Below are 22,947 nucleotides of genomic sequence, written 5' to 3'. Positions count from 1 at the left end.
GCCCTGTGCAAGGAGGGAGCCCTGGGCTCGAGGATACCTTGAGCTCAGGGCTCTCTCCCGGGACAGCACGCCAAACAAGCTATGTATAAATCGTGAGCTAAGTGTGAACTCTTGAAAGTGAATAGACTTTAAATTGCTTACTGGTTCAAAAGAATTGAAGAGTCGATGTTTTATTTGTTGTTGTAATCAGCATTCTGCCACTTGGATAGAATGTTGCTTTAAAGAACGGCTGTACAAGTAAGAGATTATTTTAGTTACGTTTTGTATTAAGAGAGGGGTACTGCATAATACTGCACTGCATCACAAAAAAAAAAAACCCTCCAAAAAAACATACATTTCCTCTCTCTGGTTTTCACACCAGTCCTAGAAATGCACAACCATCTTTGTTAGCATGGACCAAATTAACCACATTACCCTTGCACAGCAAATGCAACAACACTGCAGCTCAATGGTTTACATTAATTATAAAAAGCATGTCATTCATTTAACAAAACTATAAAGACTAAACATCTGCAAATCCAATGGCATTCATGTGAAAACATCTAAGAAATGCATGTCTTATCTTCATTTCTCTTCAGGTGCTAAACTGGAGCTTGGTACTTCAAGACCATGGGTTGCAAAATGAGATCCATGCATTTTGTGTTTTGGTGTCTTTACTTCATGCTCCTTCACTTGTTTTGCACAGCACAAGATGAGGACATGAGATTAAGTAAGCGTGCTTCTCTCATCTTCATTAGTGTATGTTGCATGACGACTATTGACTCAGATAACATCACCTAATAATGATCCAATGTTCATTGTGGCTGTTTTAATACTGAGCAATTGCAACAATTCCTGCAACTTCTTTAGATCAATTTGATCATTCGATTAGCAGCAGAGGGTCAATACTTGGATAAGAATAAGCATAGAAACTATAGGTCAGGGGTCGCTAATCTTGGTCCTGGAGGGCCGGTGTCAATGCAGAGTTTAGCTCCATCTTGCCTCAACAGTCCAGCTTAGAGTTTCAAGTATACCAAGCAACTAACCTTGATTAGCTTGAGGTATGTTTGATTAGGGCTGGAGCTAAACTCTGCAGGACACCAGACCTCCAGGAACAAGTTTGGTGACCACTGCTACAGGTAATAGAATATCCCAAATGTGCCTTGTAATGTGAGCAGCTGAAATGGTCAATAACACACTGCAAGATCTCATCTTCATTCCTCAATTTTCAGGTTGTAGGACAGCGCCAAGTGATTTGGTATTCATACTCGATGGATCATGGAGTGTGGATGATGTGAATTTCGAGATTGTCAAAAAGTGGTTGGTGAATATCACCATGAGCTTCAACATTGGTCAAAAGTTCACCCAGGTCGGGGTGGTGCAATACAGCGATGACCCCTTCTTACATATACCCCTGGGAAAACACTTCTCAAGCAGTGACCTCATCAAGGCCATGGAGTCTATAGAATACATGGGCGGGAACACGAACACGGGAAGGGCTATCAAGTTTGCCAATGACAAACTCTTTGCCCTGTCTGAGCGAGGTCCGAATGGCATTGCGAAAATCGCTGTGGTGATGACGGACGGGAAGTCACAAGATGAAGTGCTGGCAGCTGCAGAAGCTGCGAGGAAAAAGGGGATAATTCTCTTTGCAATTGGAGTCGGGTCTGAAACCGAAGAGGCACAGCTCAGGGCTATCGCCAACAAACCATCCTCAACCTATGTTTTTTCGGTGAAAGACTATAAAGCTATCGCTAAGATCCGTGAAGTTATTAGGCAGAAGCTGTGCGAAGGTAAGCCTCAATGCAATGTCTCTGAGCTTTAATTTATCAGTGGCTACATTTTCAAATTCATTTGTGTAACATTTTTCACTCCACAGTGATATTGCATACATTATTGCCTTGAGCTTCCGCAGGGGAGCAAGACTTTGTTGCTTTACCATGTCATGTGCTAGTGGAGACAGGTTTACAGCATCTCCATGTTTGAGAGCATGCATAATTTGGTCACAGTTTGATTTATGTCCTACAACATCCAGGTGTTCCGAGTTCACCGAGCTGGCTGTAAATTGTCCAAAAGTGTGAAATTAGGATCATGCATTACTGAGGGCCCCTTAAAGATTGTGACATCAATCTCCAGCAAGCTTACAAACAAGCCAGTTTGATTGTTTGGAAGTGCTGCAAAAAGCCAGCAATTTTTAAATGTTTATAGATTGCTAATCCAATTTGGCAGAGCCAAATGTCAAGTTTGCATAGTTCCCTCCAACTGAAATTATTTAATTACTGAGGAATCAGCTGGATTTGCTATTTAGTCAATTGAACAGCAGAAGAAGCACAATTTTAAGTGTAACAATGTCAGAAAAGCAGTTTTAAATGCCAAACTTGATCATCCACAACTTGACTTGGGTAGGAAGGATATTTCCCAATGCACCTTTCTAACAATGGATTACTCAGGAACAACTCCACAAAGACTTGTTAAAAGGCGAAAATAAAATCTGGAGTGCAATATAGCCATTAGGCTGGAAAAACTGCTCTCCATAAAAGTTTGCAAAGACTCCAGAAACTCACGAAAGAAAAGTCTTTCCGGACACTGGAAAAGTTAACGATTAAGACACGTTATGATAGAAGAGGTCATCTTTTGTCTGGTATTTGCAATGGCGGGGACATTCCTCAGTCGGACTGCATATTTGCACAATGTCCAGTGTTCCACGCCAAGGTCTTCCTGCAATTTTTTTAGACTAGTCTCTCAGCCAAATAAAATAAACCACAAAATTCCATAAATATTTAACCCTTTCCAGTCGTTTTGTCCTCACCATATATGACACATGTTGTGGTAATATTAATATTAAACCAAACGGAACTCTATAGGCCACTGTTCATTATATAAAATGCATGCATTGTTTTTCATGCCTTGTTTTCTCTGTTTAATCCACTATAGAGACTGTATGTCCAGCAAAGATTGCAATCAATTCTCGAGATGAGAAAGGCTTTGACATCCTACTACATCTCAACTTAGCTAAAAAAGCCAAAAAGACTCAAGGATCGTTTTATGGCAGCAAAGCCTACCAGATCACATCCAGAGATGATCTGAGCGAGAGTACTAGGTAAAGGCATTTTGTTATCAAGCCTTTCTGGTATTGCAAGTATACTCGGTTTGAATCAAAACAACTTATTCATCTTAATGTCCATAGGATGTTGTTTCCAGGAGGACTTCCTCCTTCCTATGTTTTTGTGGCCACATTGAAGTACAAAGGCTCTGTGGCTATAGAGGAGTGGGACCTATGGCGGATACAGACTAAAGATGAAAAGCCTCAAATGGCTGTTAGCTTAAACGGCCTGGACAGAACAGTGATGTTTACCACCACCACCAGCAAAACACCAAGCGGAACTCAAACTGTGGTCTTTACTAAATCACCAGCTAAGGTAAACGCACAGCATGACAGAAGAGTTTTGAAGCATTTATGAGCTCTGTTTTTATGCGTCCGTGCTGAAAAGATTATCATGGCCGCTGACCAGCATACAGTTTTAGATGCTTTTGATCCTCAGTAAGTCATGCTATGTTAAATAAAAAAGTCCTCGCTTCTTGATGCTTAATAAGCAGTAATTTAGTCTTGAAATGCATGCGTCCCAAAGTTGGATTCAGAATGGATTCAGAAGGGCTGCCAAAATCACTCTGGACCCCTCACACCCAGCACACTGCCTCTTTGAACTTTTACCTTCTGGTCGACGCTACAGAGCACTGCGCACCAGAACAGCTCGACACAGAAACAGTTTCTTCCCTCAGGCAATCCATCTCATGAACACTTGATGATAATAATTGTGGAACCAACATCACTACTTGCCATACACTTTTATACACATATACACTTATTTAACAACACACTTTACATGCCAATTTGCACATAACAGCTGCACATATAATGTTGTATATAGTAATAAACATGTACATACACTTGTCAATCTGTATATTTGCATTCACTACTTACTTCTATTTTTTTTTTTAAATATATTTATGATCTGTTTTTTGTCCTGTCTCTGTAATCCTGGTGCACTGTAGAAGCTCTGTCACCAAAACAAATTCCTCGTATGTGTGAACATACCTGGCAATAAAGCTCTTTCTGATTCTGATTCTGAAATCTCAGACAGATCATCCCTCAACTGCAGGCCCATGGCAGACAAGCGCATTGGACACCAGACAACTAATCCCAATATAAAAAAAATGTTGGTAGAATTTGGACAAAGATATTCTAAATGGATTTTTATACATTTTATACATTATTTTTATCATGTAATGTACATTCCTGATACACTTTATTGAATGGTTTTTGAGTATTGAAAATATGAGCTCCAAAAGTTGAATGTTTTATTAAACAAAATTTGGAAACTGCTACTAAATGTTTACTGTTTAACATTTAACATCGTTGTCTAACAGTTTACTCATACGTTCTTATATTTAAAGGGATAGTTCACCCAAAAATAACAATTCTGACATCATTAATTCGCCCTTTGCTGGTTCCAAAGCAGTTTCTTTATCATGTTGAACACAAAATAAGATATCTTGTAGAATGCTGGACACTCATAGTATGAGTTTTTCCCACTATGGAAATCAATAGACTGATTTCACGCGGCCGCCATTTTTAAAAGCGAAATCGAGGCAGCGGTGGGAAGAAACACGGAAATATCGTTGGGAGTTACATTGGAACGTTGTGTACTTGGCTGTATATCTTATCAGAGAAGAGAAAGTGACATAAATTTATAATTTCACAGAGTTCCGAGTGACCTGAAGATCCTCTCTGAATGAATAGTGAAAATAAAAAGGGATATCAGAGCTCATTTTCAGCTAAGTTAAGGGAAATGGCACTAGTTAGCGAACTTTCCCGAACTTTCTTTCCCAAACACACGTTTTAGCCGCTTTTTTATCAAACTCGAGTTAATGAACTGATTCTTTCACTATATTAGACTTGTCACGATACTGAATTAAAAGAAAAACCGAAAATTTCCTGCCAACATTTAAGGCACTGTTGATGGCTTTCTTAAAACAGCGCTGATTTGCCCTTGTGTTCACGTGCTTAACAGAAATGCTTGTAATTGGCCGAGAAGGTCATCAGTTCACCCTCCGCTGTTTACTGAGCACAAACACAGCCGAGCGATCTGCTTGATGACTCTACTGATCTACATGGCTGCTTCGCGCTCACGATCCAGTCTCCGTATATCTGTGTTTGCACTGGGTGAAGGGCGGTAAACTGAGTGCAAACACAGATACACGAAGACTGGAGCGCGAAGCAGCCATGAAGATCAGTCGAGTCATCCGCGCTCAGCGGCGCTTCAATGTTAACTTAGCGGGAATTAGACTGTTTTAAAACTTCAGTACCGGGACAACACGAGGGTGTGCTACAGAGGACTGCAGTGTTTTATTGCTCACCGGGTTACATAGACTGAAGCAGGGAAGCGTCCCCACGTTGTTTACCTGCTGCCATGATCTGAAGCCTATGAGGACACTTGAGCATATTACTCTTAAAGAGATTGTGATGTTATTTGATTCTAAATTGCTTTTAATTGTTTAAATTAAACTTAACTGAATGATATTAAAGTGGTTTACACCATTTCTGCATTTCAAAATCTCGGCAACAGCTGGAGGGTTGTATTCCACAGCATGTTACTGCAATGTTTACAGTGCTGGTCCTATACTTCCGGGTTTCTTCCCACCGCAGCCTCGCTTTGGTTCTTTAAAATGGCGGCCGTGTGAAATAAGCGTATAGTTAAAAATGTTCATCTTTCTTCAAAGTATCGTTTGCGTTCAACAGAATAAAGAATCTCAAAAAGGTTTGAAAGCACTTGAAGGTAAGTAAACAGTGAGTGAAATTTCATTTTTGGGTGCACTGTCACTTTAAAAGATGTAAACTTCACTAATGTAATATCTTTTATCAATTAAAAGATGAGCAAAATCTTTATTTAGCTTTTTTTTTAATATACAGAAACTATTTGATGAGAAGTGGCATCAGCTGCGTCTTTTAGTGACAGAGGAAGATGTCACCCTGTATGTTGATGACTTGGAAATTGAAACCTTGGCGCTGGAGCCTCCTGATGGTATTTTTATCAATGGGAAAACACAAGTTGGGAAGTACGTCAGCAAAGAAACAACGGTACCTGTAAGTCTATCACTGACTTCTCTGATACTGTGATATAGGCTACCATTGTTATATTATTAATCTATTGATATTTAATGTTTTTTTTGTGCTTGAATGTTTTGCAGCACAGGTCTTAGAACATTTAAACACTTAAAAGTGTCAATACAGTGTGCAAATACAGCATGTTATTGTTATCTCTGAAAGTATGACAGTCCAGCAATTTACCAGACAGGATATTATTGATATGATTGATTCATTCATCGATTTTCCTTTGTCCCTTATTTATCAGGGGTCGACACAGCAGAATGAACCACCAACTATTCCGGCATATGTTTTACAGCCAATTTAGTTCATCAATTCATCTATAGCGCATGTGTTTGGATTGTTGGGGAAACCGAAGCACCCAGAGAAAGTTGAAGTTACGGTGGCACAGTGGTTAGCACTGTTGGTTCGAGTCCTGACTGGGTCAGTTGGCATTTCTCTATGGAGTTTGCATTCTCCACGTGTTTGGTTTCCTCCGGGTGCTCCGGTTTCCCCCACAGTCCAACGACATGCGCTATAGGTCAATTGGGTAAATTGTCTGTAGTGTATGTGTGTGAATGAGCTTTTATGGGTGTTTCCCAGTACTGGGTTGCAGTTGGAAGATTTTATTGATAAAGGGCTAACAAAATTCATTTATTCATTTATCGATTTTCCTTTGTCCCTTATTTATCAGGGGTCGCCACAGCAGAATGAACCACCAACTATTCTGGCATATGTTTTACAGCCAATTTAGTTCATCAATTCATCTATAGCGCAAGCGTTTGGATTGTAGGGGAAACCGAAGCACCCAGAGGAAACCCACTGGAGGAAAACCTCCAATTTTTGCACTTTTGTTTATGGATTATTATTGTTGAAGTTACGGTGGCACATTGGCTAGCACTGTTGGTTTGAGTCCTGACTGGGTCAGTTGGCATTTCTCTGTGGAGTTTGCATGTTCTCCACGTGTTTGGTTTCCTCCGGGTGCTCCGGTTTCCCGTAGTGTATGTGCTAAATTGTCCGTAGTGTATGTGTGTGAATGAGTGTGTATGGGTGTTTCCCAGTACTGGGTTGCAGTTGGAAGATCTTTCACTGCGTAAAACATATGCCGGAATAGTTGGCGGTTCATTCCACTGTGGCGACCTCTGAAATAGAGACTAAGCCGAAGGAAAATGAATGAACGAATGAATTGTTGAAGTTAGCTTATTCTAAAAAAATAACAAAAGCAATGCATTAATTACGTTTCATATTGAGCAATTTGTATCTGCACGCTTGCTTTTAAACAGAGCACAGAACTCGAAATGTACATCCCTAATAAAGAATTGAACAAAACAAAATGAAAGCTTGACATTAGTTTTAATCCTAATTTACGCCGCTAACAAAATGATGACAAAGCACATGTCACAACTTTATGAAAGAATGATGGCAGATATTGGAATATCTGTATGCGTTTGTGATCTTCTGCCAAAGAATAAACATAACATGGATCATTTTCAACATGTGCAGCGCAGCAGTCTTCTTGTGGAAAAGCATGTCATGTTGACACCAAATGTGTTTTATATGCAACAGGGAGCCCCTTTCCCCTTCGCAATTGCCACAGGCATCAACTTTTCATAATCTACTTGCATTTGTTGTCTTCCTAAACAGTTTGAAGTACAAAAACTCAGAATCTACTGCGACCCGGAGCAGAATAACAGAGAAACTGCCTGTGAAATACCTGGAGTTGTGAGTACCAGAATCTTGGATGTTTCTATTTTGGCCCATTCAAACATATTCCATCTATTAATGTCATATCGAATTAGGAAGGACTTGATATTTGAAAGGTTTTATCTCACTACCAGACAACTCTATAAAAAACAAAACAGTAAAACACAAAGGACTTTGTTCAGTTTATTTATCTTTTGCGAATCCAATAATTCCAGCTCAATGTGTTTCGAGTGTGATCTAACTTCACTTACGAAATAAAGGAATCTTTTCAGGCTCAAACGGAGCATGATATTTGTTCAGAAGAGTTTATTAAAAGTCAATCACGTATTTGCGTAACACGTCATTGTTCTCAATCTGCCTGACCTGGCACTGATATTTCTTCCAGACTGACTGTTTAGAGATGTGGGCCATTTGTAAACATGGTTGCAAACACTATGTGTGACCTCATTTTCCTTTTTTTTGCTTGCGCATGCTGCAATAAAGCCTTGCACCTCTTTTTTGCCAATGCCCCTTCATGTATTTTGGCTCCTTTTATTTTTTAGGATGGAGAGGTATGTACTTTTGAAGATGGCTTTGCTCGCTTTGAAAAGTAACAGCTAGTCTCATTTTGAATTGCTGAGGTAAGAGCTGCCTCGTCTTATTTTGAAGTGCCTCAGGGGTGTCCAAACTCTGTCCAGGAGGGTCGGTGTCCTGCTTTAGCTCCAACTTGCTTCAACACACCCGCAAGAATGTTTCTAGAAACCCTAGTAAGAGCTTGAGAAGCTATCAAGGTGCGTATGATTGGGGTTGGAACTCAACTTTGCAGGACACCAGCCCTCCATGACCGAGTTTGGACACCTCAAGTATTTTCTTAGCTGGAAAAAAATCTGTCATCAGCTTTGAGAATGAATGGCTGAATGATGCTGGCGTGCCGAAAGCATTCAATGAAACTGCTTGCATAAATGTCTGCATACTCCAAAGAATATTATAGTATGGTATACCACTATAAAATCATAGCAGTCTCTTGGTACGTTCGGCGTATGATCGTATGATGCCTTAAAGTCAGCATGAAGGCAGATTCTTCAATGGAGAAAAACAAGGATCAGTATTTTATAAAACAGTAGCTATGTTTCCATCTAAAGATGCTAATTTAATTTATGCGCAAAACTGAAATATCGCATAAAAGACGTGCAAATAAAGCAACGTTTCCATCCAATGAGTCAAAGCGAACAAAATCGACACATCCTGATTAAACGGCGGGATATCAAAAGTAAAAACTAGGGATGCTCCAATCGACCGGCTGAAGATCGGTATCGGCCGATAATCACATGTAATAACATGTAATTGGCACTCGTCAATGTGGCCGATCTCATGAGCTGATCGCGGGTGTTTGTTTATGAGTTTACAAGCAGAGGAAAACGCACGTGCGCTCCCATATATTATGCATAGCCTACAGCAACCACAACACATGAGGAGGTAAATGATGTGTGGAGGAGTGAGCGATCGATGCGCTCGCGTCACAACAGCTGAAATATATATAGATGTGGCGTGACCTGTTTATACAGTCTATTGGCACGACTTGGGTGAGTGATGGTCTCTGCTGCAAGTGCAACCATTGTATTTACCGTGCTTTGAGCTGCTGTGACACGAGCAGAGCGATTGTAATATTTCATACCAATTTTTAGATGTGCTATATTCTGTAAAGCTGCTTCTGGCCATATGTTCGCAGCTCAATGGTTATAAGAGATGTGTTTAACTGATTATATGCAACATCCTTTATTTATTCTCGTAGGTAAGCAGAGATCTCCACTTGAGTATCATACTTTGAGAAAAATGTGCTTGCTGCATTAGAATCGGTACTCAAAATCAGCCAATCACCATGACAAGGAATCAGTACTCTGTATCGACTGCAAAAGTCCTGATTGGAGCATCCCTAGTAAAAGCAGAATTTGCTATAGTAGAAGTGAATCTTTTCTTTATTTAATAAATTATTTGCGCCTGAGAAGACAATGCCAACATGCAATGAATGTGTGGTGAAGGCATGAGACATGGAGCACAGATGTTCTTGATAATTCTGGAGGTAATTATTTATATAATAACACTAATACTGAAATGGTTAAAGGTGCAGTAGCTGATTGTCTTCAGGTACATGTTTTGTTGTGCTGGTTGAAAGTCTCTTCACATTTCAATAGTAATGATTAAAGTAAATGATCTAAATGTGATTATATGTATTTTTATATTCTGGGTCAGCCATAAGTCTAAAAAAAGTTCATCCAATTAAAAATTGTCAGGCCGACAATTCACATAATTCTGATAAGTAGCCCAAACTGTCTGTCAACACATGTTGATTTGTACAACTGCGCACCTCTGTGCACGCAGATCTGCCATATGCACGTGCACCGCGGTATTATAGATTGACCAAAACAACATGTCGGATGTTTTACAGTGTGCTCAGCCTGCTGGTTTGTCCATTCACACACATTTTTATCATCACATGATCTCTTATGACAAAATCACATGACTTTTTTAATGCGCATACTGGAATTTGTTCTGTAAAAACATTTCCACCATAGTTTATGCACATTTTTTCTTATCAAATAAAATGTTTTTAGGTACATTTTCAAAATGTAAACACATCTTGGCATTTACAACAATTTTTTATGTGCATATCCAAAACGCGCATAAAAATAGGTGGATGGAAACAGTCAATTCTGATTTCATTGTAACATTAAAATGGCTAGTGCTATGACAGAGAAAGAACAATATTTGTTGTGCTTTATCTCCATTACTCACATTTCGCTATTTCAGAGATACTGGGCCATACTGCTAAATGAATATAAAGGATGCTACAAAGAAAGAGAGAGAAACTGCATGCTGTTTTGCCATAAAGTGTAGTTTATGTCACAAAGAGAAAATGACATGTGACGCTTTATGAAATGCAGCATAGTAAATCATTTTGGTTTTGTTGTTTTCAGTGTGCTAATGGACCAGGAGACATTGATCCAACCCCTGAGCCCTGCATCTGCCCACCGGGGCCACCTGGTACCCCAGGAATGACGGTAAAATAGCCTGTCCCACAACCCTTTAGTGGGTTTATACAACAGTGAAGCTTCTATAATCTCTTCATTGCATCAAAAGCCATTGCACTGCACGTAAAAGTCACAAAAAGGCAAGTTTGAAATTTATAAGGTCAAGCCTGTGCTTGAAAACACATGCTGCTTTTCAGCAGGTGATCACCGTAAAATGAACAAAATTCCCAAATATTTTGAGGGAAGATTCTTTGAACTGCATGTGCTCATTTAGAAAGTTAAGAGATTTAGTGCACTGCTAGACTATCATTTATACTGTGTCGTTTACTAATGGTGCTCTTGAATTGATCTATTAATTGATGTATTTCTAAATTAGCAATCACCAATTGGTAAAGACAGAATTTAGTTAACCCTTGTGTATTATTCACATTTATAACCCTTTCGTTATGTTGGGGGCTGTTTTTGCCCCATTGACATCCATTATAATGACATTTTTTGAAAGCCATGACAGCATGTAATCATGCATTCTTGATTGTTGGTGGTTTTCCCTCTTGGGAAGAGGTAACATTTGTCATTTTTACTGTCGATCACCAGTTGGCGGCATTAATTCTTTAGATAGGCCTGCGCAAAAAAAAAAAAAAAATCTGGGTTTTAAATGTGAGTTCTGTGGAGTAAAACTGCAGATTATAGAGCAGAAATGCACTTATTATACTAAGTTCAGAGAGCTGAGCTGCTTATATTTATTTTCTAAGACATATTAAGGTAATTGTGCAAAAGTTTCTTACACTCACACACACACACATGCGCACACTACTTCATATACTGTAAAAAAAGGCAAGAAACGAAGCTTTTTTGCACTGCAACTGATGCGCAACAGTAAAAATCACAAATTTTCCCACTTCCTAACAGGGAAAACCAGCAACAATCAAGAATGCATGATTATATGCTGTCATGGCTTTGAAATAAAAAAATCATTATATAGGAAGTCAATGGGGTGAAAACAGCCCCCAACATAACGAAAGGGGAGTCAATTTGCCCAGAGTGTATTGTTTTTTTTAAATTCCAAAGCATTTTCTCAAAATATGTGTCAAAATAAGGTTTGTCAGCAAAACTCATTCAATCTGCTGAAACACAGAGGAAGCTGTGGTCAAATTAAGACTCAAAATCAGCTCAGACTGGATGAAAACATCCAGGGTTAACTCTGTATTTTGTAACAGATCATTATTTTCACTTCTCTAGGGAGAACGGGGGAAAATGGGAGATCCGGGTCAACCTGGTCCAGCTGGTGCTGATGGTAAGCCTGTGAGTACTACACAGTTTAATACAACCTCAAATTAAAGTGAGCACATGTCGTGTTCAGTGAAGTATCCAGAACTGCAACATGCGTTAAGAACTGGTATTCTTATCATTGTAGTATGTAATAGGGTACATGATGGTGTTTCTGGTGATATGTACCATTTGGATCTAAAGCTGATGCTCTTTGGGTTGTCGTATCAACAAATATCAAAATGTTGTCCAAAAGTGTGAAAGCATTGACGAAGATTCTTATTTTATTTGTACAATTTTAAGGAGGGCTGAAGGATATTGGAAAAATCTGATATTGCAATATTGTAATTTTCTGCTATAAATATTGCGATATGGGATACAGTTTATAAGATAGTTTGAATAGCATTACTTGATGGTTTTCTATGGAGTCTAACAGTATTCAGGTACAGAAATTACATAATCACTATGCAAAAAAAAGCTTACTTTGTTTTATTTCTAGCCCAAATATCCAAAAATACGCGTCAACATTACTCACATATGCATGCTTGTCTAATCGAAAATAAGCAGGGTTTTATTAATAAAAAGTGTACTTAACCTAATTTTTTATTATTATACTTAAGAGTATTTAGAGCTCATGCAATGTTAAAATAAACATCTGTGCAGAATCCAAATTTAAACAATCTGAAAACTGAATAAAAGCGTATATAATATATGGAATTTGGCCCCATTTTCCAAACTGAACAACAAGAAACAACAACAATATTTGTAATTAAAGCAAACCCTAATTTAGTATTATAAAATAATTATAAAAAAGGCTTCGCAAAAAAAGTCAATGGACAGCAAAGTACTGTATGGCATAATTGGGGAAAACCCTTTTTCAATCCAACATTCGTACAAAGGTCAAGACACAGAAGGACTCTCTGTTTAAATAAACAGAACAACCTTTGAAAAACTGAATAAATCTCATTTACTGAATACGTGTAGCAGAAAATCCTGCAACATTCTCACATCAACAATATTTTGGATTCAAAATCAAGTCTGAATTTCAAAAAGCAGTGGGGTTTATTTTACGGCTTAAACACAAAGACATTAGTGTCGTCGTCCAGCTGGAGTCTGCACGAATGCTTCATGTAGGCGCGTACAGATTGCACAAACTAAGAATAAATTGCAAACTCATGGCACAAATGTTCCAGACAATTCTTTTGTTCATTTTTTCACACTGAGAACACTATATATTCTTCATATATAAGCATTTCTTACAAGCTTTTGTCCACCCAAGAACATGCATAGGTCATAACCTTGTTACTAAATGCGCAGTATTTTAAATGAGCAGCTAAATTCTGAAAAGGTTCATCTCTGGATAAACCATTTCCATATATAAATGGAGTCCCACTTTATATTAAGTGTCCTTAACTACTTGCATAAAAAAATAAATACAATGCACTTGCTGTGTTCATAATGTATTTGAGAACGCTTGTGGTGCTCTTGAGTTGGGATGGGGGTAGGGTTATGGACAGGTTTGGTGGTATGGGTAGGTTTAAGGGTGGGTTAAGGCAGTGTTTCCCAACCCTTTTCCTGGAGGCACACCAACAGTACATATTTTGGATGTCTCCCTTACCTGACTAATTAACTAAAGGTTTTGACGTCTCTTCTTATGTTCTAATTAGGTGATTCAGGTGTGTTTGATTAGGGAGACATTGAAAATGTGTACTGTTGGTGTGCCTTCAGGAACAGGGTTGGGAAACACTGGGTTAAGGTATTAGGGATGGTCAACAGTGTATTTACAAATGTAATTACGGATGTAATTACATACAGGTATTTAATCAAGGATAAGTACACAGTAAATATATATATTTACATAAGTGCATTGTAACAAATTATTAATTTCGGTGTCAGTACATAGTAGTTAAGGACACTTAATATAAAGTGGGACCAAATGGATTTATTTTACAAACTTGTGTCATTCGCATCAAACATAATGCTCTCTACAGTATTGAAGTGGTCTCGCCATCTCCTTGGTTAAAAAATTATGCCACTTTCGTAAGTCTCAGAAAGTGTCTGAAGTTTCAGCTAAAATAAAACCGGACATTTATCGCAGTATGTCCAATTTCCTACTGTTTTCACGTGTGTACCTTTAGAAGCATATAAGCTTATGCTTCATACCTCACTCTCAGATAGTCATGCTTCAAATGATGGATCAACAAAATTGGAGAATCTCAAGCCGCCTTTACAAGGCACACGACATTCGGACACGACTGTCGGAATACGCCCCCTTGTGGCAATCGCACAGAATTTTCAGTTTTGTCGTGCACCATGAGAGAGAAGCTGATTCTCACGGTGTCCGAAATAAAGGAGTGCAAAAAGAGGCTTTATTTTTCATGCATTCACCATGGTTGAACCAATGAATGAATGAATGCTAGAAATTCATAGACCACAAAAAGTTGTGAAGGGAATGTGGAGACAACATAAATTTTTTTTATATTTTTTTATTCCTCATTTATGAATAGAAATTTATTAATAATAATAATAATAATAATAATAATAATAATAATAATTTATAAATTTTTATTTTTTGTAAAATAGACTTTTTTTCTGATTTAATAAAATAACAAACAAAATCCTCAATTTCTCATCTCGCGCACACGGACCTGCTTGGACAACACTGGAATACATCACATCCGGTCGGCTGGTCGCATACGGTCTATTGTCACGGATTGGTCAGGCTCTCACGATCCCCACTCACGAAGATCACCATCACCTGACTTCTAATGAGCACACAGCTGCATCACATTCACGAGCACCAGATAAAAGCACAGCACTCCAGTCGCTCATTGTCCGGGCTCGTCTCGACGAAAGCGGACAACTGAGCGACCACTCAGCGTAGTCATCCTCAGCTAAAACAAACGCTTTACTTACCTGTTCTCTTTGTATTCCTCCTAGTCTTCCTGGTCCACCCGAATCGTCCTGTCTTCCAGTCCTTCCAAGTCTGTGTCATCCTCTGTCAGCTGTATCTGGTGTGTGCTGTCCATCCTCGTGTATTCCTGTTACCCAGCCACGGAGGAAAAGACCCCAACATCATTCCTGATCCTCCTGGCTATCCTTCATGTGCTCCTTGTTGTCATTTAATAAACACCCTAACGTTTCCTTACCTCTGTCTCCTGTCCGCTTCATAACAGAAGCCCGGACCTATAACGACGACAACATGAGCACCCCCGATCACTTTCAAGAGCTGGTGGACCAGTTGAAGCGGATTCTACAGCCACCAGCTCCACTTTCCAACGCACCACCAGCACCGAGCACTTCCGCCTCCACAGTTTCTTCTTCGGCCCTTCCTTCCAGTCCCATGGCCCGACCAGCGCCCTACTCAGGCGGAGCGGGGGAGTGCAATGGTTTTCTGTTACAATGTTCCCTCATATTCGAAATGCAACCTTCTCTATATCCCACAGATAAGTCAAAGATCGCCTACATCGTATCACTACTCTCTGGGCCTGCACTTAAATGGGCTGAGACGATCTGGAACCAAGCCGGGCCGGTCATGAATTCCATCACTACCTTCACGGAGTATTTCAAAGAGGTGTTTGGACGTTCTGATGGGGAAGTAGCCGCTGGAGAGCAGCTGTATCATCTAAAGCAAGGTACTCTATCTACACAGGAATATGCTCTCCGGTTTCGCACTCTAGCAGCTGCAAGTGGATGGAATGAGAGATCGTTGTTGACCACGTACCGGCTCGGCTTGGAACCCACTCTCCGAATCCAGCTGGCCACATTAGATGATACTATGGGTCTGGAGAGATTCATCCAACATTCTCTCCGATGTTCCGATCGTCTCCGTTCCTATCAACAGGACACCATCACCCCCTCGTCTGCACTCCTCCAATCGCCTGAGTCAACAGCCTCTCCAGAACCAGAACCCATGATAATAGAGTCTGGAAGACTGACATCAGCGGAACGACAGAGGAGGCTGACCCGGGGTCTGTGTCTATACTGCGGTGTCAGTGGACACACCCGTATGGAGTGTCCCCTTCGTCCCATTCGGACTTCAGTGAGTGTATTCAGTACGAATATTGAACAATGTAAACCACTTACTACCACCGTACAAATAACTACTGCCTCTATTTCTCTCCTTGTCACAGCCCTCATCGACTCCGGGTCAGCAGGGAACTTCATCTCCCAATCCCTCTGTCGTCAACTCCACCTACGTACTGAGGCGTCCTCGCATATATACCAGATACAACCGATAACCCAGTGCACTCGATCTTCGACCCGTATCCATCGACAATGCGAAGACATCCTTCTTCAAGTGGGGTTGTTACATCAAGAGAGGATTCAATTTCTGGTTCTGGAGGGTGCAAATATGGACATCATTCTAGGGCGCCCGTGGCTGGTGAAGCACGATCCCATCATCTCTTGGGGCACAGGAGAGATAAAGAAATGGGGATCTGGATGTACACCTACCTGTTTTCCAAATCTCCCTCTTCAAGGTCGGAACCCCATTTCTTTGTTTACAACATCGGTCGAGAGTCCTCCTGAGAAGCAGTCTATCCACATTCCTAAGGAGTACAGCTCCTTTCATGATGTCTTCTGCCCCAAGAGAGCTTCCCAGCTACCGCCGCATCGGCCATGGGACTGCGCGATCGACCTAGTTCCAGATGCCCAGTTGCCAAGAGGTAGGATCTACCCGCTCTCGCTTCCAGAGAATCAGGCAATGGAAGATTACATAAGGGAGGCTCTGAGTCAGGGGTACATACGTCACTCAAAATCACCAGCCGCCTCAAGCTTCTTCTTTGTGGCCAAGAAGGACGGAGGGCTGCGTCCATGCATCGACTACAGGGTCCTAAATAACGGTACAGTAAAATACCGATATCCCCTTCCTCTGGTACCAGCCGCTTTGGAACAGCTCCGAGAAGCTAAAGTCTTCACTAAATTGGACCTCCGCAGCGCGTATAATCTGATAAGAATACGTGAGGGGGACCAATGGAAGACAGCATTCGTGACCCCTACTGGCCACTATGAATATGAGGTCATGCCTTACGGTCTGGTCAACGCCCCCTCCGTATTCCAAAACTTCATTCATGAAGTCCTCCGGGAGTTTCTTCACCACTTTGTAATAGTGTACATAGATGACATCCTCATTTACTCCCGGAGTGAGGCCGAACATCGCCAACACGTTGCGGAGGTCCTACACACATTGAGAGAACATCACCTCTACCTCAAAGCGGAGAAATGCTCATTCCACCAGAAGTCGATTCATTTCTTGGGATACATCATTGACCAAACCGGTATACGTATGGATGGGAAGAAAATTGAGGCTGTTCTATCCTGGTCAGAACCCACTTCCATTAAGGAGCTCCAGAGGTTTCTTGGGTTTGCTAACTTTTATAGACGGTTTATCAAGGACTACAGCAGGATTACATCACCTCTCACTAATCTCCTCAAGGGCAAACCCAAAGGACTGGAGTGGACCAAAGAAGCAGCCGCAGCCTTCCGCCTTCTTAAGAAGGAGTTCACAAGGGCCCCACTCCTGACTCATCCTGACCCAAATCTTCCTTTCGTGGTGGAAGTGGACGCATCCACCACCGGCGTCGGGGCAGTATTATCCCAACATCATGATACACCGCCCCGACTGCATCCCTGTGCCTATTTCTCTCGGAAGTTGAGCCCGGCGGAGCAGAATTACAGCATAGGAGACAGGGAGCTTCTAGCAATCAAGCTAGCCTTGGAGGAGTGGCGTCACTGGTTGGAGGGAGCCAAACATCCGTTCCAGGTGATCACAGATCACAAAAACCTCCAATATATCAAAGAGGCCAAGAGACTATGTCCACGTCAAGCCAGATGGTCACTTTTCTTCTCACGTTTTGATTTCTCCATTTCCTATCGTCCAGGACCCAAGAATCTAAGAGCAGACGCTCTCTCTCGTTTACACGAGCATCACGATCATGAAGAACTCCCAACGAAGATTCTTCCCGAACACATCTCCATTTGTCCGATCACCTGGAACGCTCCTCCAGTCGTTGCCACTCCGGAAGCCCCTGCTCCGCCGGGATGCCCTCCTCATCGGCAGTTCATACCACCTGAACACCGGGTAGATCTGATCCACTCCTTACATACCTCGCTAGGCACTGGACATCCAGGGATCAACAATACTCTCTCGCTAGTATCCCAACGATTCTGGTGGCCAAACATGGCAAGGGATGTGAGGCAATATGTTCAGGGCTGTAAGGACTGTGCCCAATCCAAGAGCCCACGTCATCTACCCGCTGGAAAGCTCCATCCCTTGCCGATTCCGAACCGTCCCTGGTCACACCTAGGAGTGGACTTTATCACTGACCTCCCCTCGTCAGAAGGTAATACCTGTATTCTAGTCATCGTAGATAGATTCTCAAAGTTTGTCAAACTAATCCCTCTGAAAGGTCTTCCCACAGCCTTTGAAACAGCCGACAATATCTTTAATCAAGTCTTCAGGTCATTTGGTATTCCAGAAGATATTGTGTCAGACAGAGGTCCACAGTTCATCTCACGTCTATGGAAAGCCTTCTTCAAGCTCCTAGGTGTGGCCGTCAGCCTCTCTTCTGGATATCATCCCCAAACCAACGGGCAGACAGAGAGGAAGATTCAGGAGGTGGGACGGTTCCTGAGGACCTTCTGCAGTGGTCACCAGAGCTCCTGGAGCCAGTATTTGGGCTGGGCAGAATATGCCCAAAATTCACTGCGGCAACCCTCCACCGGACTCACGCCATTCCAGTGCGTCCTGGGCTTCCAACCACCGCTCTTTCCCTGGGATGGCGAACCATCTGATGTCCCCGCAGTGGATCACTGGTTCCGGGAGAGCGAGAGAGTCTGGGACGAGGCTCATCAACATCTGCAGAGGGCAGTCCGTCGAAGCAAGGTAACCGCCGATAGAAGAAGGTCTGAAGAACCCAGATACACACCCGGACAAAAGGTGTGGCTATCCACCCGGGACATACGCATGCGACTGCCCTCTCGCAAGTTAAGTCCCCGATTTGTTGGTCCCTTCACCATCGTGGAACAGGTTAACCCCGTCACCTACAAACTACAATTACCCTCTCACTACCGTATTCACCCTACATTCCACGTATCACTCCTGAAACCCTATCACGATCCTGTTCTTCCCTCCACAGAGCCTGACCACGAAGAGGAACCCCCTCCTCCACTGCTCCTAGAAGAAGGAGCCGTCTACGCAGTGAAGGAGATCTTGCGTTCCCGACGTCGTGGTGGCCAGTTGGAGTACCTGGTGGACTGGGAAGGGTACGGCCCCGAAGAAAGGACATGGGTTCCCAGAGCTGATATTCTCGATCCTAGTCTCATGGTGGAGTTTCATGAGAGCCACCCTGAGTTCCCAGCGCCTAGAGGCAGAGGGAGACCACCACGGCGTCGGAGGTGTCGGCCCTCAGGAGCGGGCCCTGGGGAGGGGGGTACTGTCACGGATTGGTCAGGCTCTCACGATCCCCACTCACGAAGATCACCATCACCTGACTTCTAATGAGCACACAGCTGCATCACATTCACGAGCACCAGATAAAAGCACAGCACTCCAGTCGCTCATTGTCCGGGCTCGTCTCGACGAAAGCGGACAACTGAGCGACCACTCAGCGTAGTCATCCTCAGCTAAAACAAACGCTTTACTTACCTGTTCTCTTTGTATTCCTCCTAGTCTTCCTGGTCCACCCGAATCGTCCTGTCTTCCAGTCCTTCCAAGTCTGTGTCATCCTCTGTCAGCTGTATCTGGTGTGTGCTGTCCATCCTCGTGTATTCCTGTTACCCAGCCACGGAGGAAAAGACCCCAACATCATTCCTGATCCTCCTGGCTATCCTTCATGTGCTCCTTGTTGTCATTTAATAAACACCCTAACGTTTCCTTACCTCTGTCTCCTGTCCGCTTCATAACATCTATAGTCGCAGGAGTTCAAATATTTCAACGTATCCGCAGCTCAAATCGGATCTGAATTTTCTGCATACGGAGATGATCGGATTTCCATGCAGCTCCTGGACTACTCTCCATTGAAAATGAATGACTTCCGATCTGTCACTCGTCGTGTGCAGTGGAAAGGGGGCTTCACACAGCCAAACAGACAGAAACTGTCAAAAGAGACCTTATTTTTTTAATAACTGACCCTATTGTGTATAATAAATGTGCAATAATGGATTGTGCACTTTTCAGGATAAAACTAAGAACATAACATGTGAAAACATTCAGAAAAAGATACTTAAATGCAGTATAGTTGATTTCATATAGACATTCATCATAACCCTTTACTGTAATATATTGTCAGTTCATTGCTTTTATTTTTATTATTCTGTAGGATGCAGTGAAGTTCTCACAGATAAACCAAATAATAATCCCCAAAAATCTAAAGTATAAATCAGGGGTAACCAATCTCGGTCCTGCAGGGCCGGTGTCCCTCCAGCGTTTAGCTCCAACTTGCCTCAACACACCTGCCTGGGTGTTTCAAATATACCTAGTAAGACCTTGATTAGCTTGTTCAGGTGTGTTTGATTAGGGTTGGAGCTAAAATCTGCAGGACATCGGCCCTCCAGGAACAACTTTGGTGACCCCTGGTATAAATGAATGAAAAATCATAGAAGCTGTTATTATTCCACTACCTGTGTGACGTCACTAATGAAAGTGCTTTATTCTAGCTTTAGGGAAACAGTTGTGACCAATTTTGACTACACTTTAACACCCCTGAAATGCTATTGAGTTAACCTAACTTATTTTAATGAGTTTTAATTTCAAGAGTTCACACTTAGCTGATGATTGATTATAAAGCCAGCTTGGCATCCTGTGCCGGGAGAGAACCCTTAGCTCAGAAGATCCTCGAGCCTCTCCCTCCTGTTTGCAGGGAGAGAGGGGAGTTTGAGCTCAGGTAGGTCTTGAGAACTCCCCATCTTGTTTATGATGAATGGCAAGAATTAGGAATTACTGTGGAGAGATATACTGCTGATTAAGCACTCTTCTATTGTGTTGATTTGGTTTGGTTAATTTACTTATGTCACATGTCTTTTGCCTGTGGGAGGAAACCGGAGAGCCCAGGGGAAACCCACGCATGCATGGGAAGAACATGTAAACTCCACACAGAAATGGGTTGTGGGGGCGCCCTAGTGGCAGCGGGCCACTTAGTGCAGCTTATAAGGAGGGCCGGCTATGCCAGTGCCATATAATTGCACTGTATGAGTGATGTTAGCCAAGCTGCAAAGGGGACTATATATCCATTCAGTTTGACACATCAATGTCTGCCATTGCAAGTTAACAAGCTCTTATTTGAGGTGTGCAGTTTCAACAAAAACAACATTTTGGACTGAGAAATACATTGAATAATGCAAATTTCATGATGGGCTCCCTGTGGAATGTGCAAATAATTATAATTATAACATTACAAGCTGTGGTTTTCTGTTTGTATGTTTATTGTCTTATTTTATAATGACAATCAGACTGATATGAGACTTAATTTCTTCATTAAAGGGTGTTCCAGGATTTAGAGGAAGTCCTGGCATTCAAGGCTCACCCGGCATGGAGGTATGAATGCATGTTTCAGAAATGAACATTCCCTACATCATAATACACTTGACCATGCTATTTCATGCTATTTATCTGTGTTTGGGCAGGGGCCACGTGGAGCTGATGGACATAAGGGGGAAAAGGGAAGTCCTGGGGAAGCAGTAAGAAGCATTTTCATTTTGAAAACATCTTGACCCTTATAAATCGTATTTCTTCTGACACACATGGTTTATTTCATGCAGCTTTCTACTAGTGACTTTGTTAAGGAGGGCATGCATATTGTGCAGAAGTGTTGGCACCTTGGACTGTTCTCCAGGTTGATCTACACCACTATAGTGGCTACATTTACAAGCCACCAAATAATCTTTTAGTAAATGGACCAGCGACTTAATCCTCATGTATACTCAATCGATCTGAGTGAACTCTACCCAAATTAAGTTGAATAGATTTATAATAGGTGGTGTAGACCTTTTCTAGTCCAAATGAGAGGACATGCAGGTATTGTGTTGACTGAGTGACATAGAAATGGCGTAATTATGCATGGCAAGTAAATTGAAACTGTGGTATTTGTAGAATGAAATGCCATAAATGAATGTCATGTATTTCTGAAATCCTTCTTCCACTCTGTGAAGGGGAACAGAACAATGTCCCATCAGTCCTCACTTCATAATCTGACCCAGGTGACTCATTTTGGCCAGAAGAATGAGCAATGTACTGCTTGGTAAATTAAGCAGAAATGCACAAGTTTTTTAGTACTGGTCATCTAATCTGGAGCAAAAATGGATCCATTTAAATCTAATCAGTTTACTGAACTTATATGTAAACACTGTTTTGATTCATCAGTATCTACCTGACTCAAATCTAATCACGACTTACCTGGATGTTATCTCCAACTCCTGGTCTCCTAATTTCCCACTCTCTGCACTGCACCCATTTCCTGCAACCAAACACTTTCAGTCTGCACAGGCAGCATGTTATACACCTATCTATTATTAAAGTTTAGAGAAATAAATCATCTCTCTTAGGAGTGTCCTTAAATGAAATGGTGAAAGTAAACATTGATATGAATATCTTAATAAAGGCATGAACACATGAAGGGTTGCCAACCATTCAGACAATTTCTCAGAAACCTTGCACATGTCACATGAGTGTTATGGCAATTTTGATTGTGCTTAATATATGATGAACTTAATTCATGTGGATGTATAACCTTTTTCGTTTAAATTACTGAAATGTTTTGTCTGTGTGTTTGTCTTTAGGGTGACAGCGGTATACCAGGTTTAACCGGGCCACCTGGCAAAACAGGTGAAAAGGTCAGATTTAGGCTT

General features: G+C 41.6%; 1 protein-coding gene across 1 annotated transcript in view; it reads left to right on the top strand.

The window, feature by feature from the left end:
- The first annotated feature begins 585 nt into the window (after positions 1-585).
- col21a1 (collagen, type XXI, alpha 1) overlaps positions 586-22,947 on the top strand; it is a 68,753-nt gene continuing 46,391 nt past the window's right edge. Inside the window, exons 1-11 of the mRNA XM_056470409.1 lie at positions 586-709; positions 1,212-1,772; positions 2,914-3,079; positions 3,167-3,398; positions 5,951-6,124; positions 7,769-7,846; positions 10,783-10,866; positions 12,076-12,138; positions 21,584-21,637; positions 21,727-21,780; positions 22,879-22,932. Of these exons, the coding sequence (XP_056326384.1) occupies positions 610-709; positions 1,212-1,772; positions 2,914-3,079; positions 3,167-3,398; positions 5,951-6,124; positions 7,769-7,846; positions 10,783-10,866; positions 12,076-12,138; positions 21,584-21,637; positions 21,727-21,780; positions 22,879-22,932 (1,620 nt within the window). The 5' untranslated portion in view covers positions 586-609. The remainder of the gene's footprint in view (positions 710-1,211; positions 1,773-2,913; positions 3,080-3,166; positions 3,399-5,950; positions 6,125-7,768; positions 7,847-10,782; positions 10,867-12,075; positions 12,139-21,583; positions 21,638-21,726; positions 21,781-22,878; positions 22,933-22,947) is intronic.

Source organism: Danio aesculapii, chromosome 13, assembly GCF_903798145.1.
Source record: "Danio aesculapii chromosome 13, fDanAes4.1, whole genome shotgun sequence".
In the NCBI taxonomy this organism is placed as follows: Eukaryota; Metazoa; Chordata; class Actinopteri; order Cypriniformes; family Danionidae; genus Danio; species Danio aesculapii.
The sequence above is the reverse complement of the archived record's forward strand: the minus strand, read 5'-3'. Positions and strand labels throughout refer to the sequence as shown.